Here is a 20826-nt window from a genome sequence, read left to right as displayed (position 1 = left end):
TAGGAAATTGTTAACATGGAATCTTAGTTAGGTATGATATCTGCTCCATATTACAATGGAAACTCCAAATTAAGTGACGGTGAAGATGATCGCGATGCTTGTGTGACCACCATTATAGTGGTTTACAAGGAATGGTTGAGGCACATAATGACTGCCATTACCAAGTAAACGCTCAGCTCATAGTTGGATGTTTCATGAATTTGAACCCTGACTGAAAGTTATGAGGCAGACCACTACTCCTCACTTAACTTATAATTAGGTTTATTTGCAAAAATTAAAATGCATAAAGGAATTAATCCATACTCGACGTACTTATGCCTAAACAATATGTAAAATGAATGGTAAAATAGTAAAAGAAAAATATGCTAAGATTAAATAGACCTAAATAAATAGGCAAACAATCAAATAAGCAAAGCTCAGTCCTGCTAGACAAGTCCTCGACGGAGTCGTCATCCTGTCGTGGTGTGCATGACGTTGAATGATGGTGCTGCCTCCTGGAAGTTAAAGAGAGTTTTGAGTTTAATCATAAAGTTATGATTTTAAAGTTCAGGAGTCGTCACCTAGTATTATGATCACTATAATACCTAATGGTCTATGAGAGTCTGGGTAAGGGAACTAGTTCTGCAAGGAGAAGACACATCATACCCTACCTAAGATAAACTACATTGCTTGTTGATTGTTTTTTAAGTCATGTTTCTATCCGCTGGTCTCGTTTAAGGTTCAAGGCAGATCTCCCTTCGTGAAGAAGTTTCTACCTTATTGGATTAAGTCCTAACAATTCTAATGTCCATATTTAACATCGCATTTATTTCTTGGATATAGTTAATTCCTAACGTTCCAAATAACAAACTAATTGTTGTGGAATTTTTGATATTTTGGCCAAACTCTAATAGATACTCCTAAACTGGTTACAATATCCTTTTTGCTTTTTCAAAACATGATAAAAATGTGATTTTATCATTTTTAGAAAATATTCATAAAAAACCTTTAGCATTTGGCCATATGGATGAAAACAAAACATTTTTTGTTTGTTTTTTTAAATAATTTTTTTTTGAAAAAAAAATCAGATATTTTGATATTAGGTCTGTATCTTACAATGTAAGTCTACGACCCGATATTAGATAAAATTATTTATAAAAAAAATACGTGACAGACCCACCCAATTTTAAAAATGATCTTTTGAAAAATTTAAAAGTTTTTTAATTTTTTTTGTTTCTAAGAAATGGGTTGCTCGGGCCCAAAGCCCAAGCGCGACCTGGTCAAATTGGGTTGGGCTGACTAATGGCCCAACAATCCTCTCTCTGTTTTTTTTTAATAGGCTCGGCCTAGCCCATCCATCTAGGTAGGGCTGAAACGGGTCCAGCCCAACTAACATGGTTACTGGCCTAGCCTAGTGACTGTTAATTAATTGCACTGCATACAGAACGTGAATTCATGTTTTTCATGCAGTGGCCATGAAAGGTTCACAACGGGCGGAAGAGATGAAGGTTACCTAGCATGGATGTGGTATGGCTGTTAGTGGAGGAGGTCCAATTGGTAGTTCGCGGTAAGGCTGGAGACATTGATGAAGATTATCGCCTGGAGAAAAAAAGAAAAAAAACTTCACAATGGTGTGGCTGCTCACGAGAGGAGGTGGAGAGGATGAGATGCATGACTATTGGTGGAGGAGATTGGCGTTGGTGAGGTTGTAGTGGCTAAGGCTGCAACGGAGGGAGAGAAAAGTAGTAATGACAAGAAAAAAAACTAGGGAGAGGCTGGTTTTTTCCCCCACTTTGCACTCAAATTTCTTACTCCTCAATGCCCAAAATCCACTCCTATTTATGAGGGTGGAAGAGAGATATCTTGTATTTATCAGGAACCAATCTTAGCCCTTGATTCAAGCAGGAAGAATCTCAACCATTAGCTCAAAGTTGTCATCATAATTTGTGAAAATTGGACTATTAAAGGCTGATTGGATTGACCTCTTTGAAGCAAAGCAGTGCAGACGACAGAGGCAATCACCTGGCAAGAATCACGCTAGGGGGTAGTACAATGTTAGGCCATCATAAGTATATATGGTTTGTTCGGTTTGGTAGAGAGATTAAGCATTAAACACTCCAAAAAAATAGTCACCCGAAAAACCTTTCTAGTACAAAAGGTAAAAAATGATGAATAATAACTAGATGACAAGTCGTTTGGCTTTCTCTATTTTTTTTTTCTACTGGTCAAAATATAGCCATTTTAGTCAAAATGCAACATTTCATTTAAATAAAACGGCATCGTTCTAACTACTTAGGATTTCAATTAGGGATTTGATTAAAGATCAATTTAGTTTTTTTGCTTTTAATTTCTTTTAGTCGCATCCCTAATTAACTTCAAACTTTTAATTTTATACAATTTTACCCATGCCAAACTCCAATATCTACACTAAATTTCAACATCTTTTTCATTTTGATCATTGGTTTTGGATTTATGTAAATTGACCCTCAATTGACCATTAAACTTTTAATTTTCTTCTATTTCACTCTTGTTTTCAAACGAATTAAGTCCCCAAAGTTTAGTGCCTTTTTTAAAAAGATCATTGGCTATGAATTTCTTCAATTTAACCTTTAATTGACCCTAAATTTTGATTTTCTTGTAATTGTATCCCTAGTTTCAATCAATTGACTTTGTAAAAATTAAGTTTGGTCCTTTAGAATTCCAATCTTCTCAATTAAGCCCAAATTAGGCTCCTAAACTTAATTTTCACCAATTAAATCTCTAATAAAATTAATTTGACCCATAAAAGTATAATTAAGTTCTTGCACCTTTTAAATCTTTTAATTTAACCCAAATTAATCATTAAATATAATTAAACTTTTTAATGTGGCCCTTGCCTATTAAGAATTGAATTATATCCGTGGACTTAATTTTTATGCAGATTCGTCTAATAATAAATTAAACCTTAAATCTGCATTGTCTCTTTAGTCTGGGGTATGATTACGCTCCCAATTTCATCCAAAACTTTAGCTTAATTCTCTCTCTCTCTCTCTATATATATATATATATATATATATATATATATATATATACCTTTCTCAGCTTACTTTTGTTAAGTTGTCAGTCTTCTTGTTATTATTGCTTTTGTTTTTTATTTTTTATTTTGAAAGGAAAATGTAAATTTGAGGGAAGAACCCAAAAATAGGTTATGACATTGACTATAGTATAAACAATCTTTTTTAAGTGTAATACATATTTTGTGAAGCGTAGAGAAAAAGTTGAAGATTTTGAGTTGTGATGTATTGTGGCCTCCAAAGATCCTAATAGAAATACTTGTTGATACAACAAGTTCTAGATCACACTTGATATCTCTATTTGATCTTGAAGGCAAGATATTTCAATACAAGACACCTCTAACAATTGGTTTTGGAAGAGAAATGCAGGAAACGATTAACATCAATGAAGAAACTTGTACTTGTGGAAAATAACAACTATATCATCGACCATGTTCACACCTTACAAAAATATGGATTATATAAAAATGCATATAGTCCTTGTTTTCAACCCTTGCCTATTACACCGTTATGACCTGCGTATATTAGTCCAAATATGTTTAGATGTCCAACTAGAAAGTTAAGGTTAAGGGTCAAAGGAAATCCGTTTGTCTATATAATGAGATGAATGCTAGAAAGGGGCACTCACTAAATAGATATGATATACGGTCAAAGGGGTTATAACAAAAAAGCTTGTGAAACTAGACAACACATGTTATTTTTTTGTATTTATTTTAAATTATGTAAACTTCAATTATTGCTTTTAATTCAAATATATGGATGTTCAATTGTATTGCAAAGTCTAATAATTTATTGATACAGGACCTCAATGGAGACATGGTTCGGATTAGAGGAGGTTCTATTACTTTTAAGAGTGCCGACAGACAGGACCACCTGGTTGTTGAGGCAGGTCTTAATGATAGATCGGTTTTATAAATGCACTATCAACATTGTTCCAATGATATTTAGAGCGGAGAGGTCAGATTTGTAGATTATTAGCATTTCTAGATAACTATTTTAATTAAGTATTGTAAATTATTAAAATTTTAATGATTTTAATTGTTTAAATAATTAAATTGCTTGATTTTCAAAGGCAGTGATGAAATTGCATAAACGTATCTGCACATTTGTTATCAATGTTGGTTTTTGTGAGATTAGTTAGCTGCGTGACATACATCTTAATCACGCATTGATTGCAACTTTGGTTGAGTGATGGAGACGTGAGATGCACACCTTTCATCTACATGTTGGTGAGATGACACCCACACTTTAGGATGTTGTCATATTCACTGATCTTCTCATATATGGTGGGTCGATTGATAGAGATGCTTTATATGATCGTCTATTAAGATGATTACCTTTAGCTAGTGCTTATTGTGGTGGCTGTATCGAATTGACATGGTTGAACATAAATTTTAAGACCTTACAATAGACGTGATAGAGGACCAGTTAATTATGCATGCTTAGACATATATATTACATATGTTTGGAGGTCTTATTTTCATTAATATTGCTGGCAATGCATACTGTTATTGGGTCATTCCAAATTACAACTAAGGGGTATGTTTGCATATCTATATTGACAACTATATAAAATATATCTAAAAAAAAAGATAAAATGTCGGGTGTTTACTATTTCTTCAGGTATAATTATTTTATTATTAGAATTAATGAAATTTTAAATACTAACTTATATTTATCAATGTTGATTAATATAGCTCTGCTCATGGAAGCATATTATAGTAGATGTCTAAAGAGGTAGGGTAATAATATGTTTGACATTGTAACTTAAAGGCCATTATCCATTGGTTTTAAGTGATAATAAAATAAAATTGATTCTAGTCCACATGTTATTTATATAAATTGAATGTAAAAATTTACTAACTTTGTGGCTTGTCATGTTAGATAGTGTGAGGCTCGATATTTTATGTTAAATCCCACTTATGTCATTGAGTTTTACCGGGATGAGTTGGACTCACAACAACCACATTAGGTATGTGTTATAAATGTATTGAACTTTTTGTTATTTGAACGTAAATTTTTTAGTTTCGATTTGTTATCTGATATAAGTCTTTCATATGTTCTAATAGGATATATGGATACCATTTACATAGGACTCGATACTTTCAGCTTCACTTATATATCTTGAGGGATCTGACCTTTGGTTAACATGGATCCCGCTGCACTGTTTTAACATTCCTAAGATGCATTTTAGATCAAGTAATGTGAAAATTTGGACTATCTCAACATAAACCGGATTATGTTGATATCGATGACGGGCTATACAGTATTAGTCATCAGGATAAGCGTAAGGGGAATTGGTTGGTGATTTATGCATCTTACCTAGATCTTTGAGATGCTAGGAGAGATCCTATTTTTTAGGAGCGACATCCAAAGATTGATGTAGACACTGATATGATAATTTCTATTCATTACGCGTTGTTTCATTACAACTACTTAGTCACATTTCCTGAGGCATCCACGCAATCCGATGCATTATGCACTCTGATATCTGAAACAAAATTGGTTGATATGCAACATTATTTTACATACAACACTTATTAAATACTCGATTAATGTTATTATGGATGAAGACTAGTAATTGGTTTTTAATATATGTATATAGATTCATTACTCGGTACGAGAGGCTTAAAAAACAACAATGACTATCCGTGAAGGTGTCGATGAGATAAGATTGGTGAGGCTGGGCATCTTGAAGTGGCAATAATAGGAGATGAGATTGCTTATCGTGGGAGTGTTAGGATGCTGGTGGTGGATTTTAAGAAATTAGAGAGGTTAAGTGTCTTGAAGTGGCATTAGTAGAAGATGAGATTGCTTATCATGGGAGTGTTGGGAATGTTGGTCCATCCACGAACATCCTAGATCCATCCACGAGGTGGGATGATATTGGTCCTCTCACACCTACATGGATATTATAGACTTGTCCTCGAGTTGGACCAGTTGAGGTGATGCTCCAAACTTGTCCACGAGTACTTCAGGCCTTTTTACGAGTTGAGATGATTATTATATATAGTCACATGTTATTATATATTATAAAGATTATGAATAGATATATAGTTAGTTTAATTTTAATAAAATATTATTTTATGTTAATCCTCTGTCTAATTTGTTAATTATGATAGAAAATGTTATATGCTGCTTACGTGAATTGTGCAAATTGTGGTTTTTTTTTTTTTGTGGTAAAGAGTAATGACAGAAGAAACTATCTCAAAACGAGTCTTTTAGTTGAGTCACAGATAACATTTATGACTGAAGTGTCGTAATTAATATTTATAATTCTTGAGTTATAAATAAAAATATAATTATTAAATCATAGATACTATCTATGAGTTGATCAAGGTTACTAAATATTTTTGGTCACACTAATTTTTATAATAGAAATCGATAATGGATGGTGAGAAGGCAAAGTTCGTCTTGTGAGTTGTCTAGATGCGGTGAAATGTGGAGTCGGGCAAGTAGAAAAATAAAACCCGTCTTATTGTGATTGTGACAAGCTGGCCATGCACAGCACTTTGATTAGGCAGTCTTTTATACATTAATTTATTTATTCGAATACGAACAAGAAGATCGAAGTGCATGCATTTTGGAGTCGCCACAGCTCACGTGAGATTGACTACGTGGCGGGTTCACCCTATAATCGTGGCTCCCTTGCAAACCGAGACATTTGACAGAATCGAAACTCAATTGAAATTAGAATCGCTAAGATTTTTGTTCTGTGGGATGAACGAATGATTGCGTGAGAAATTAATTTAACTCCTTTGCCTATCTTTCCGCTACAAAACACTGACTTGGAAAACAGCTTTGTCATGTTCTCCAAAGTTTTCTCCTATGCAAGAACAAGCCGGAAAAGGTGTTTGACCGCCATTTTCAGAGTCTTTTTTCCCTTCTTTCGAAACAATTTAAAACTTATTTAGAAAAAATAATACAATTTTGCAAGTTGCCTATAATATCTACAACTCACGACTCCCTTAAAAAATGGCAGAAGAAATTTTGATATATATATATATATATATAATTTTTAATTTAAAAAATAAATTAAACTCTATTTTTATACAAGAATAAGTGTTCTATTCTTATACAAACTCAACAAGAATTTTTAAGTTATTTTGATTTTTTAAAGCATATCTATCTTATGTTAAAGCAGTTATTTTAAATTTAAAAATATATATATCTTATGTCAAACTCATTTAATCTCACACCAAAATAATATCTCTTTTTATTTCTAGAGTTGGTATAAGAATAGAACACTTATTGTATAAGAATAGAGTTTGATTTATTTTTAAATTTAAAATAGCTTTTAAAATTTCCTTTACCAAGTTTTTCAAAAGAGTTGGAAATGACATTTGCGACTCGCTAAATGATACTATTTTGTTAAATAAGTTTTGAACTGTGCTATTTTTTCTATTTCTTCTACCGTGCTACTTTGGAAAAAAAAACTTTTCCAAGATAATGAATTTTCTTGACAAAAATATTCTTTTCACTTTTTGTTAATTTCAATTATATCCTACATATTATAAAAAATAATAATAAAAAAATGGTTTCCTAGCTCCTTCACCATTCAATTAATAGTTAAGAGCTTCCCGACTCCTTCTATTTTTTTTAAATCATTTTTTATTTTTTTCTTTCAATTAAATCCTTTTATGACCTAATTAGATGAGATTAAATTTGAAATTATGGTAGAAATACCGAATTAAAAAATGAGGAATTGGATTGTAAAACACAGAAAAATACATGGCCAATCCTAAATCTACAACAATTTTTATTTTGATACAAAATTTCATTTTGTTTATATTTTAGTCATTGGGTTTGGGATACGAGAGAGAAAGTCATTGAAATACAGTAAAAAAAGAGAAAGTTATTGTTTGTCACGATTCTAGGCTAAGCATGGTGTCAAAAGACTCATTCAACAAGAAAAGTTCGATGATGGTGTTTTTGGCCTTTAGGTTGTCAAAAAAAAAGACCGTCCCTTGAAATTTTTCGTGGTTTCAGGTTGTTTTTGTGATTTTAACCGATTTCTTACTACTTTAAGGCCATAAATGGGTTTATTGAGGCTTTTAAGGTGTTTCTTAATTGTTTTATATGAAAAATTGGTTGCAATGAGTTTTTTTATTCAAAATTCAAAATCCGACTATGTAGTGGTTTTCAAGTCACCAGAGATGGCTTGAAACTAGGAAGGAGTCAATGTGTTGTTTGCCGTACCAGACGACACGTCATTAGCTTTTATTTTAAAAAAAATAAAAAGATATATATATATATAAGCCTTGGCTTGTGGTCTTGGGTTTTTAGGTCCAAGCACATTTGGGCTTGATAATTGGCTAGGAGGAAGATCCTGGTTTACCGGGCTTAGCAATGCTTGGTCTCTCTTTTTTTATTTTTGTAAGCGTTTTAATTAATATCCTCCCTCTTTTGTATGTATTTTTTAGTTTCTATTATTTTTTTTATTTAAATTTAGATTGACCCTCTCTATCTCTTTGATTTTTAAATTGTTTTGTTCTTTTTAAAAAAAATAGTAGCCATTTGTTTTTAATGTTTAAAAGATATTATTGTAAGATATATTTTCATTTTCATTTTCATTTTTTTATATTATATATAAATAAACTGTATTTTTAAGATGCATTTTTTAAAATTATTTTTTCTCGATGACAAAAAATAACTACTATGATGAAAAAAAACATAAACACATAAATTTAAAAGAAAAGTGGGTAGAAAACACTTGCATACTTATTTTTGTTTTGCTTTTAGAAGAAATATTGACTTAAAACTTTAGTATTTAATTAGTGTGAACAACTTGATTAATTAACTATTTTTTAAATTTATTTTACTAAACATGAATAACATATTTGTATTTCTCAATTAAAAAAATATAATACAATAAAACATATTTGTAACATTAATTAGCACATTTTTTTACTATATTAAAAATTAATTTGAAATCATACACAAGGCATGGCATGAGTTTTAAGGCTACTATCATCTAAACTTAGTCCTGCATAGTGATAACAATTTAACCAAAATCTAATGAATGCTGAAACCAACTTGAATAGGTGAGTTTCTTAGATTTTTTTTAATAGGTGAATCAAACTTAGTCATATATATTCAACATTTAATTTATGTATACACTAGACCAATTACTAAGTGCTGCGGGTATAGAGCCGCGTATCATAATAGTTTGAGAGTTTGTTTATTTTTGTATTTAAAAAAAAATTAAAAAATTTTTGCTTTAATTTTTTTTGTGTTTTTCAGATAGTTTTAACGTGCTAATGTCAAAAATAAATTTTAAAAAATAAAAAAATTATTTTGATGTATTTTAAAATAAAAAATATTCTAAACACAATCACTATCAAAATAAAAAAAAAAATCAGGAACGTAACCAAAAAATACATGATGGATCAGATATGAATTAGTGATGGTAGTTTCTGGGGTGAGTAAAGAACTGAAGACCTGTGTTCCATGTGAAGTTGAAACTTAAAAAATAACAACGAAAAAAAGGTTTCGGAGCACATTAAAATAGATGCACCTAACGATGTATTAGAAAAACTAGGCACTGTCAAATCAAATATGTATTTGACAAAAGTGACTAATATCATTAAATTGTCCTCTCAACTATAGTTTTGAAACCAATTCCGCCCGGCAGGTTAATCGGGGACTCGGTCAACCTGGTACTGAAACCGGGCCGGATTAATAAAAAAATAAAAAAAATTATGATCCTGTGACCTGGTTGACCCATCAAAACCTGGTCAAAAACACGGTTGTAACCCGTTGATTTTTATTTTTTACTAAAATGATGCCGTTTTGAATTTTTTTAGAAATAAAGATTAACCCGGCCAACCCGCTGACCCGGTCAAAACCCGAAACCCGGGCTTTGGACTGGGCCGGGTTTAAAAACTATACTCTGAACAAATCATGTTGCAGTAGTTTACGTTTCAAAGCTGCAGGCCTGCAATCCGATAAAATGTGTGTGAGAAAAAACTTGGAAGACACCAATGTCTGAGAAGAAAAACCATTGGATCGAAAGAAGGATAAAAAAATCAGTAGTGGTCCAGCAGCTCAAAAGGAAACATACACGAAGAGGAATGCATAAACATAGTAAGACTATTCATATTTGACAATTAGCGCACAAAATAAAAAGAGACGGAGAATTAATACTTAATATAGGAGAAATGTTTTTGGTGAGATAACATAGTTTTGAATGTCATGATTTCCAAATGCAGTATTTACTTGTTGTCGCGGTTATGTTGCTTTTCTAAACAGCGACATCAATTAAACTTTGAACTTGCTTTAGGTTAGTTATTGTATAAAATGACAGAGAACGCCATGCTTTCTTTCATCAAAGTCATGGTAAGGTCTGAACCCCAACTTTCTCTTTGTGCAGACTGATACGGAGCTTGGGGCTATCATCAGTTCCATGGAGATTCTGTACACTTCTTTGTGAGAGGTGGGTAAATGACTGGGCCTACTCATGGAGGCCTCTTCCCGCCTCAGCTGCAGATGTTCGCAAAGTTTGGGAGATAGTGAATCATTTCCCGATCCTTCTTATAGATATGTTGTTTCAAGCTCATGCAGAGAAGTCACAAGGCAAGGCAAGGCAAGGCATGGCCATGAGGAGGCTAGGAAACGTGGGTCCGACGAGGGAAGACACAAGGGTACTCGGTGGTGAAGTCCCATGAGGCTAGGCAAGACCATGGTTGGAGGGGCTGAGAGAGGCTGCAGGTTTTGAGAACACCATGGTTTTTTATCTTCTTCTTTAATAAAGTTTGATGGGTCTTTAGGAAAGAAAATACCAGAGCAAAGGAAGGTAAAGAGAAGACAAATAAAGCCTATAATGTATTTTTCAGATGAATATCCTTCCGCAAACAAAAAAATTTAGAAAATGGGATGCAAAAGCATAATTATATGATCAGAAAGCTAGTGTGTGTGTGTGTGTGTGTGTGTGTGTAAACTGCTTCATTAAACCTGGTGTAAAAAACTATTCAAAGGCAATTGCTTCACACGGAACAAAATAAGGACATGGAAAAAGCATAGACACTACTTGCGTTAATATTTGATTGATCTTTTGCAATCTCAAAGCATTCAATCATCTGAGACAATGACGTGTTAACATGACCGGCGACCATAAAACACGTCACAGAAGCAGAGCATGTTCAACCACGTCAACTACCAACCATAACAAACTGATGAATTCGACTGACATGTCAAATTATCAGCGGAGTTTTCATCAGTGATTTTAAAAGGGATTAAAACATGATAGTCTTCGGCCCCCCTTCTTTTTCTTTGATTTCAATTCAATCCCTAACCCTATTTCTTCAAATTTCCAGCACCCCTCCTCTAAAATCTAGCCACCCAACCCGCAAGCAGTGACACAACCTCCCTTCTCCGGTTTCATTTCTTGACTCACTCATTTTTGTTTAAAGTTAATTTATTGAAATTTATTTTAGAATTTGTGATTTGCAAGTATATAATTTTATAATTTTATTGTATTAATGTATGATTTGTATTTTAGGATTTTGTTTGGGATTTGGTGGAAATAGATTTAATTTATCATTTGATGAAATTAGGTGTAATTTTGTAACTTAGGTGTGTTAAAATTGAATTAATGATGGGTACCAATTACTTTTTGTCCATTTTACAGTTAAGTTGGAAATTTAGGGAAAAAATAATTTTTGTGTGGAATTGATAATAATTAAAAAATGTTAATTTAGGTCGAAAAAATTTGAATTGAAAAAATTAGGAATAATTAGTTAGGCTACAATTAATTTCAGTCAATTATGATTTTTGTTGAAAATTTAGGAAAAATTAAATTAATCTGTAATTGATAAAATTAGAATATTATTTACTTATAATAGTATGATATGAAAATTTATAATGTTTATGATATAGATAATATTACTTATGATGATAACATTTTTTTTTTTACTTGTTAGTAAGATGAAATGATTAAGTAGTATCTTAAAGTTAAACTTTTACTTTTATGAACCGTGAAAATGATATTAAGAAGTCTAAGATTTTTTCAATGAGTTCAAATATCATAGGCTAGGAAACAAGCATATGACTAAGTGACAACTTAGTCAAATGTTTCCATTTTTGGATTTGTAATCCATTAACTCTTAATGATATATAAGATATAAATGGTACACCAGTTGGATCAAATTACATTCTACTACAACTTGAAGTAACATCAATTATATCGTGGGAATTCAGATCCAGTTTAGTAAAACAATTTATACCCTAGAGACATTTTATCGTTCTCTAATTTTATTGCATTTGTTCTTTTATTAGTCTTATCTTAGAAGTTGTGATACAATCCAAACTATATCAAAGGATCCATTAAAAGTTTCAATTAGGTCAATTACAAGTTCAAAAGCAAAAAAGCTTAAATATGCATTCAATAGGTTTTTTCATAATATTTGGGTAAAGGTGAATTTCAAGGAGGTAATATCAATGAGTGAAGATTAAACCTTCGTCAATTTAATTCTTGTACAAAAGTGGCTTGATCCATCTATTTCATAGGTTAATTAATTTTGGCACTTAGAGGTTTATTTTTTTCAATGCATAGTTTTACTCTAGCAAGTATAATTTTCAATTTGATCGTTTAATCGGACTGAAATTTTATTAGATAATTCTACAAGCCTTGTTTTATATTGAATTAAACTTTTAGGGAAATCAGATAACGGTAAGACCTTCCAATAAGGTTAAGAAGCTATTATATATGTTTTTTATTAGTTTCCTAGTTGATTTATAATTATTTTCCTATTTAATTATTTTTCCATCATTATTTAGGATGTTTTTAACTGCTATAAATAAGGTTATTTGGTTTTTCCATCATTTTATATGATGATTTTAGTGAAGGATTGGAGGCTAGTTTCGATGATTGGAGACTATTTTAGTGGTGGTTTTTTGGTTTTTAGGGTTTTTTCTTTAAATGTGCGCCGGCCATGAAAGGCTGAAGGTGGGCTTTTATTCCCATCATAACTAAGATTCTAAATCATTATTTTGTATAAAATAATTATTCAGAATCGTGGTTATGTATAGAATCATGATTCAAAACTTGAAAGGCAACTCAAAGAGCATAGTGCCAAAGGCTAAAACATTTGGTGGATCGTTTAGAGCATATCACGATACATTTAGCTCAGTTGATGAGAGGTGTAAATAAGGATCGTGAAGAGGAGAATAATGTATCTAGAGACTTACCTAGGGGCAAGCTAAACCCTATATATATTCCTAAAAACTCATATAGACATCATGTTTATATGGATAATGGTGTTTATGACAAGTGAAGCACTTAAGACATAATCTATAGTTTTTTTGTTCATAGATGTGTTCCTGGATTCGATGATATTCCTTTATTAGATGAGAATTTTTCAAAGTGGAGATTCATTAACTGGTTGTTAGATTTGGAATCTTACTTTTATTTCAATAAAATTTCTTATTATAAAAAAGTTGGCCTTGTGACACACAAACTTTCTTATGGTGCTAAATAATAGTGGTTGAAGTTCTAGAATTTATAACTCGTACTGGTGAGACTTTAATTCCATCATGGGAAGCTTTGAGATGATTTTTTGGTGGATCATTTAGAGCAAACCATAACAAATCTAGCTCAATTGATGAGAGGCGCAAACAAAGATCATGAAAGAAGAGGAATGTGATTAAAGACTTACTTTGGGGAAGGCCAAACCCTAGATTTATTCTTAAAAGCTCATATAGCCATCATGTTTATATGGATAATGATGTTTACAACAAGCAAAGCACTTGAGATATAATTCATAGTCTTCTTGTTCATAGACACGTTCCTAAATTCGATGAGATTCCCTTTTTTAATGAGAATTTTTCAAAGTGAAGATACATTAATTTTTTGTTAGAGTTGGAAGCTTATTTTTATTTTAACAAGATTTTTTATTATATATAAAAAAAAAGTACAATTTGTCACACACAAATTTTTTTATGGTGCTAAAAAATGAAGTTCTAAAATTTAAAAGTCGTACTGGTAAGCCTTTAATTTTATCATAAGAAGTTTTGAAACAATCATTAATTTTATAGTTTATACAAAATGGTTATGAGGAGATTTTATATTAAGTAGATAAGTAAATAAATTGTTATTATTTTCTTTCTGTCCAACCTTCTCGATTAGCAAGGAAGAAAAATATGAAGGAGGTGTTGTTTTTTCAAAGTAAACAGTTTCAGTATCACAATAATGACAACAACAGTAAAAACAACGGAGGACATGGTAATTTCTTACAAGTCTTATGAAGATATTATGAAAGATTATCTTGCTATATTTAATCTATTCCTGTGAAGTGATCTAGTTTATTTTTTAACGATTTACTTGGGTGCGAGTTTTTCACAAGGATATTGACACAAGATGCAGTATTTATTTTTCATAAGGATTTTAGATTTAAAATTAATATAAACAGAGATGTTGAAGATTAATCAAATAAATCTTTGAGAGTTTTCTCTATAATTTTCTCTACCAATAGTTTTGGGCTATAAAGTTTTAGGGATCAAGAAATCCATTATCACTTTAACAACATAACCTCGTTAATTTAAAAAATGTAAGGCTAAGAAAGATGCCTTCACTCAAATTTTTTGACTCAACTGAAACCTCGATCTTAAGGTGTGTGACTATATTAAGATTTTACGAGCACTGCATGATAAAAAATAACAAGGGAGAATAACAATTTACATTGCAATCTGCAATGTCCATGCAAGTTATACGAGTTCTAGCAACCAAAGAGATTAAGATTTTCCACCAGACATATCAATATTACCTTTATAACCATTCAACCAAGTTACTATCTGTATTTGCTTGAACCTGGTAGAATATCATCAGAACACTTAACCTTTCAGTGAAATTAGATTTTTTCTGATGCTTTTGAGCCTTTGTTTCAGGAATTTATCATTGCGTACTGTAACATCATGTTGCAAATAGCGAAAACAAAGTCTTGACCTCACAGACTATAGCAAGTTACATGTACTTATGAAGAAGATTAACGGCCAGGGTTTCTTTGCATCGATCTCAAGCGACAAAAGTTAGAAATGCCACGGCCAAATGCCAGTACTGCAGTACAATTGGCTGTAGCTATGGCTTCAAAAGGGATACTGTGAGTTCTTATACTCGTGGGCAAAATAATAGTGCTAATATTCAAGTAATAAAAAACAAGGTTCCAATCAGGAAGGAAAAAGAAGAAGAAGAAGAAGAGAAGACAAATGAGCATTGACATATTTAGGCAAAACAAAATCCAACAGTTCATAATTTCTTAAAATGAAGAGATGCAAGCTTTCCAGGAGAACCTTCTCTGGAATATTGGTTAGAAACTGAACACGTATAAAAGGGAGTTCCAAATAACTTCTTTCAAAAGTTAATTTTTACTTTTAAAAGAAGGAAAAGAAAGAGTTCTGAAGCTGACATAACGAGGAAAGGGTGATTTGTTGCAAAATGTCTCTACGCAGCGACGGTTCTGCCTTGTATCAAGACTGGCTTTCCGTATCGGTTGGAAATTTCTGAATGATTTGGTAGCTTCTACCACCATTTCTTGAAAGAAATTTACAACTTGTGCCGCCATCTCCAATTTGTTGACAGCTAAAAGTATCTATCAAAATCTAAAGACACGTACTGAAACCCTAAGCAAGCCTACGCTATGCTAATTGCTAAGTGGACCATGTTAAATTCATCTTGGTGGATAACATGCTTTGCATGAAACGAAATGAAATTTGAGGACACTACTCCCACAGCAACCAAGCCATCACAAAGTACCTTCCAAATAATAATGGAACTCAGGCATTCATTCAACTAATGCAGAACTGGTTCAGTTGGTACCAGAGCACCACATGAGTCATCTAAATTGATATTTCTAGAGTTAGAGACTTGTTATGGGTGTGCTTGTTAGGAGGAATTGAGAGAATAAGGGATAAAAATAGAAGGATTGAGAGAAATAGGGATTGACAAGAAAGACGGAGATTAAGGATACATTGAAGGATCCTTCATCGCTTGTGATTTTCAATCCTTCTAATTAGAAGAAATTGACTCACATCTTTCTTCTCTTTTGTAATTTCCAGCGCTCTCAATTTAGGTGGATTAACTCTGATCTTGTTAGCCAAAAAACTAGATGGATAGCAACCCATCCATCCATCCATCCTTCTGAAAAACACAGCCTTAGAGAAGTAATGTACTGCTCCAGCTATGGTGCTCCTCATATATCCACCTAAAACATGGATGCTCCATGATCACATTTGAAGATGTAACATGCTATAGCTACCACCGAAGGATATGCCAACGCATACCAACATTACGTTAAGCTGGTGGCATTGCCACTAAGCCTCTGCATGGAAAATTTGTCAAATATTTATCACTTTTGCTATTATGGTGAAGGGCAACCATACTTCCTTCTTCCGAACCACAGAAGTGACAGAACTGTCCTCTAATAAAGTTCAAATTAAGTGCCCACATAGCATAAACACGTGAAAATGGTATAAATCCCTCACTCAACAGCCCCTCGAGCCAGAGTGTAAACATAACAAATCGCAGGTTCTGATTATTTATTGACAGCCAAGATCCCATTAGTTGATTTCTTTGATTAAACACGAAGTGCAGTGAAGGCCAAGCATTAAACCACAAACCACACAATTACCATTAGCATCTAGCAATCTTTTCCTATAATCCCATCACACAAATCAGCATAAATATACAACAATTTCCATTTCTTTTTCTTCTTGGAAAAATTGACATTTCAATTCCGATCCCAAATCCAACTAAAAGAAAAGATAAGCATTCCGTTATTCAATACCCATTTAATCAACAGATACATAAATCCCTAAAAAGAGGAAACAAAAGGGCCGGAGCCGGATCTAAGCTTGGTTGCTTGCTCAACATTGTTGCAATTAAACCCACACCCACACTGTGGACACTCGTAGAAATTATCAATTGCAAAACTGGCAGAAGTAATTCCGACAGAAAATTCAAGCTCATCTCCTTTTCTAACAACCTCAACAATATCTAACCAAAAAAACAAAATCTTCACACTTACTCCGCTCAAATCCGTCAGCCTGTTCTCGCTTATGTAACCACTGACTGTGGACTTGTACTTAAGCTGATACGAACCTTCCAGAGAGAAACTGCACGAACCGTTCAGATAGGCGCGAAATCTGCCAGTGGCTTTGTCCAGATCGTAGCCTGTGGCTCCTTTCGGAAGAATACCGATCGGGAAGTTGTATCCGGAGAGGACATCGTAAGTAGTTGGGAGATTGTCGGTGAAGGATGAGATGGCGAGCGATGATAGGAGTACGAAGAAGAAGGTCAAATTGGCGGTGATAGACATTGGAAGAGGAGGAGGAGTATTTCTTCTTGACTTTGAGATGAATATGCTTGATTTCTGCTGGGAAGTAGTTGGTTTGACTGGGATTCTTGTATTTGTTTGGTTGCTATTGCTGCTAGGCAGGAGGGTAATCGTCCAAGGGAATTGAGAGGGGAATACGATGACGTTTGGCTGTGAAGACCACTAGTTGCCACGCCGTTTCGGAGTTCTTTTTTACTGTTAGGTTGTGGCTATATAGTTTGGTGTCCACGTGCTTGTTTGTTTGTTCGAGAGAGCACGTTATGGTTATTATTTTAATTTTAAGAAGAAAAAAAAGGACACAGCTCTTACACGTGTCACCAGCCGAGGACCTAGTTATGTTATGTCACTGTTTTTGTTTCTGTTTTTTCTCGTAGCCACGAGCCTGTCGTATTTTCATGCATTTCTTTTCGATTATTCACAAAAACAATTATTTATTTATTTATTAGGTTTTTATTTTTCATGACCATCTATAGATATCGTATTTTAGAATTTAGAACCCTCCACGATAGTAGAAATAGTGAGTGTGTTTTTACGCTTGATTAAATCTTGGCGTTGGAATCCTTTTTTTCTTTTTCTTTTTTTGAAGTAAAAGAATACATTAATATTAGTGGAACTATTACTCTGTAACTGCTTTGGTTCTCACCTGAATTAATATTAATTATATATATATATATATAGTAGTGTGGTGCTAAAACAAATGAAGACAGAAATATTAATTATATTCCGCAATTCGAGAACCATTCATGTAATTACTGATTTTCTCACAAAAAAAGAAAAAAAAACGTAATCCAAGAGATCTATGAAATATTTATTTTTGTATTTTAAAAATATTTTTTAAAATTTTAATTTTAATTTTATTATTTTTTAAAAATTTAATTTTTTTATATATTTTCTTATTATTTTAATATACTGATGTTAAAAATTATTTTTAAAAATTTAAAAATATTATTTTAATATATTTATAAATAAAAAATACTTTAAAAAACAATTATCTTTTTATTTTAAAAAACCCGCCGTCTTATAACGTCTACAAAATTTGTAGACTATTGATATGACATACAAACAGGAGCGCTATAAAAAAATAAATAAATAATCGTTGCCATAAATATATTTTATTATTCGTTGTAATACTCAAATGATATTTATGGCTTTAAAAAAAAATTGCTGGGATATTTTATCTTTTTCATCCAGTTAATTAATTATAAATTTATGGGGTTATTTTTTTTAATCTTTTCTAGATTTTAATTAATACATATAATTGTCGTAATAATAACATCATTTCATATTCAATTTATATTATTTTATTTAAAAAAGTTATTGGAACACAAAATATGTTTCCCCCATCTCATTTGATTTTTCATCATGTTCTTTTTATTCTTGGGTGGTGCATGTTAACTTACAGTGATTTATTACCGATGAGTCTTATTTTTTTTCCTTCATTTTTCTCTTCTATCCTGAAAAATGAACTCTAGTTCTTAGTTTTATTGGTGTTTCAGATTTTGTCTTTTTAGTTTTGATTTTTGTTATTTTTTCTTTTGTTTATTTTTTTTTCAATTTAATCTTTCAATCCTAATTTGTTATATATAATATTTTTCAATTTGGTTCGTTTTCTTTTGATATTTTTTTTCTTGGCTTTTTTGTTAAAGTTTTAGAGCATGTTTGAGAACATGGTGCAAACCGCATTCTCAAATTCCTAAAAAAAAATTAATTTTTTTTACTTTAAATGAATTTTTTTTGTGTGTTTTCATATCATTTTGATGTGCTGATGTCAAAAATAATTTTTAAAAATAAAAAAACTTCATTTTAATGCATTTCTAAGCAAAAAGCACTTTGAACCACTATCGTTACCACAATCTCAAATAGACCCTTAATATTACTATCACCACCACCACCACCACCACCACTAATAAATAATAATAATAGAACCATCTAGGTGGTGGCCCAGTGGTAAGAGTTTGGAACTAAGGGGTTTGCTCCCTCTTAGGTCTCAGGTTCGAACCCTGTGGTCGCTCATATGATGGCCACTGGAGGCTTACATGGTCGTTAACTTCAGGGCCCGTGGGATTAGTCGAGGTGCGCGCAAGCTGGCCCGGACACCCACGATAATCAAAAAAAAAAATAATAATAATAATAATAATAGTGAGATGATGATGATACTAACCTCATGAAAAGTTAAAGACATCCAATATAATTAAAAAATAATCATTATTTATAAAAAGGCTAAATAAGCACAAAAAAAATGACATAGTAAGTGTATTAACAAGCTTAAATTTTTTTTTAAAAAAAGACATAAAAATGTATTAATTGAAAAAAAAAACATATGCACAATGGAAAAGTCTGGACTCGCACACTTGGGCCTCCTTTTTTAAAAAAAAAGAGGCAGACAACACGTCGCCCATTGTGGAAAACAAAGTGTTGTTTGTTAGCTCAGATTCATCACCACTGTGATGGCCGGAAAATCAAGCCTATAGGTTTTTTTTACCCAAAAAAACTTGTTCCCAATGCATTTCAACCACAAAAACACCTTACAAACATTATTAGAACACTAAAAAACCAACCTATCAACCCATTAAACCCTAAAAATGACCTAAACCACTAAATCAAACTGGAAAACAAATATTGCATCCTTAACCTAGATTTGGTTTTCTAAGCTACATTAAGGCTTAAAACAACTACCATAAGACTCCCCTTATATAGTGGAACATGTTAAGACCAATTTTAACCTCTTTAGTGATCAAAATCGTCTATAACGAAGAGTTTTCTCTCTTTACAGGAATCTAACGACTCCTTTTTCTCCTCACATGAAACAAATGAATGAAAAATAAGAAAAATAAAGTTTAGTATCAAAATATCATTTTTTAAAATTAAAGTGGGCGGTCACTTTATAGCAAAAAAAGTTGGGGGACTAAAATGTGCTACACAAGTAAATTTGAAAGTATCATCAATGTTACCCCATGTTTTTCACTTTAGTCTCCTGTTTTTCAATTCAATCCTCTCTCCACACACATAAAAAAAAAACAAAAAAAAACAACATTGGGTGCTAATTTTGGCTCAGAAGATCTCATTTGTGCAAAGAAAAAGTTTGAGAATTAAATTGAAGATTTTGAAAAAAAATCACCACTCCAATCCACAGTGATTTGTGAGAGAGTGAAAAATGATTTTATGCATAGTGAAAACACCACAAACTTTAGTTTTTGTTAGTAGTAGTAGTAATTCATCATTCAACATTAGACTTGTTAGGGATTGACTTTCATTGTTTTTTCATGTAAGATATTTTCGATCTAATAACCTAGGTTTGAGTTTGAAAAGTTGATGTTTTTCCATATATGATAATAATAGTGATAATTCATCATTCAATGTTAGACTTGTTAGGGATGAGTTTCATTGTTTTTCCATGTATGATATTTCCGATCTAATGATCCAGGTTATGAGTTTGAAAAGTTGATGTGGCCCAATAACCTCTTTTC

General features: G+C 32.0%; 1 protein-coding gene across 1 annotated transcript; it reads right to left on the bottom strand.

Annotated features, from left to right (window-relative positions):
- Window positions 1–16699: 16699 nt before the first annotated feature.
- On the bottom strand, window positions 16700–17539 carry LOC7478846 (uncharacterized). The gene has a single exon (XM_002302684.4). The coding sequence runs from the start codon at window positions 17339–17341 to the stop codon at window positions 16838–16840; it is 504 nt and encodes a 167-aa protein (XP_002302720.3). The 5' UTR covers window positions 17342–17539; the 3' UTR covers window positions 16700–16837.
- Window positions 17540–20826: the final 3287 nt, after the last annotated feature.

The sequence above is a fragment of the Populus trichocarpa genome, chromosome 2 (genome assembly GCF_000002775.5).
Source record: "Populus trichocarpa isolate Nisqually-1 chromosome 2, P.trichocarpa_v4.1, whole genome shotgun sequence".
Classification (NCBI taxonomy): Eukaryota; Viridiplantae; Streptophyta; class Magnoliopsida; order Malpighiales; family Salicaceae; genus Populus; species Populus trichocarpa.
The sequence above is the reverse complement of the archived record's forward strand: the minus strand, read 5'-3'. Positions and strand labels throughout refer to the sequence as shown.

Coding starts and splice junctions, on each gene's coding strand:
- LOC7478846 (XM_002302684.4), bottom strand. CDS start 17,341: ATGTCTATCACCGCCAATTTGACCTTCTTCTTCGTACTCCTATCATCG.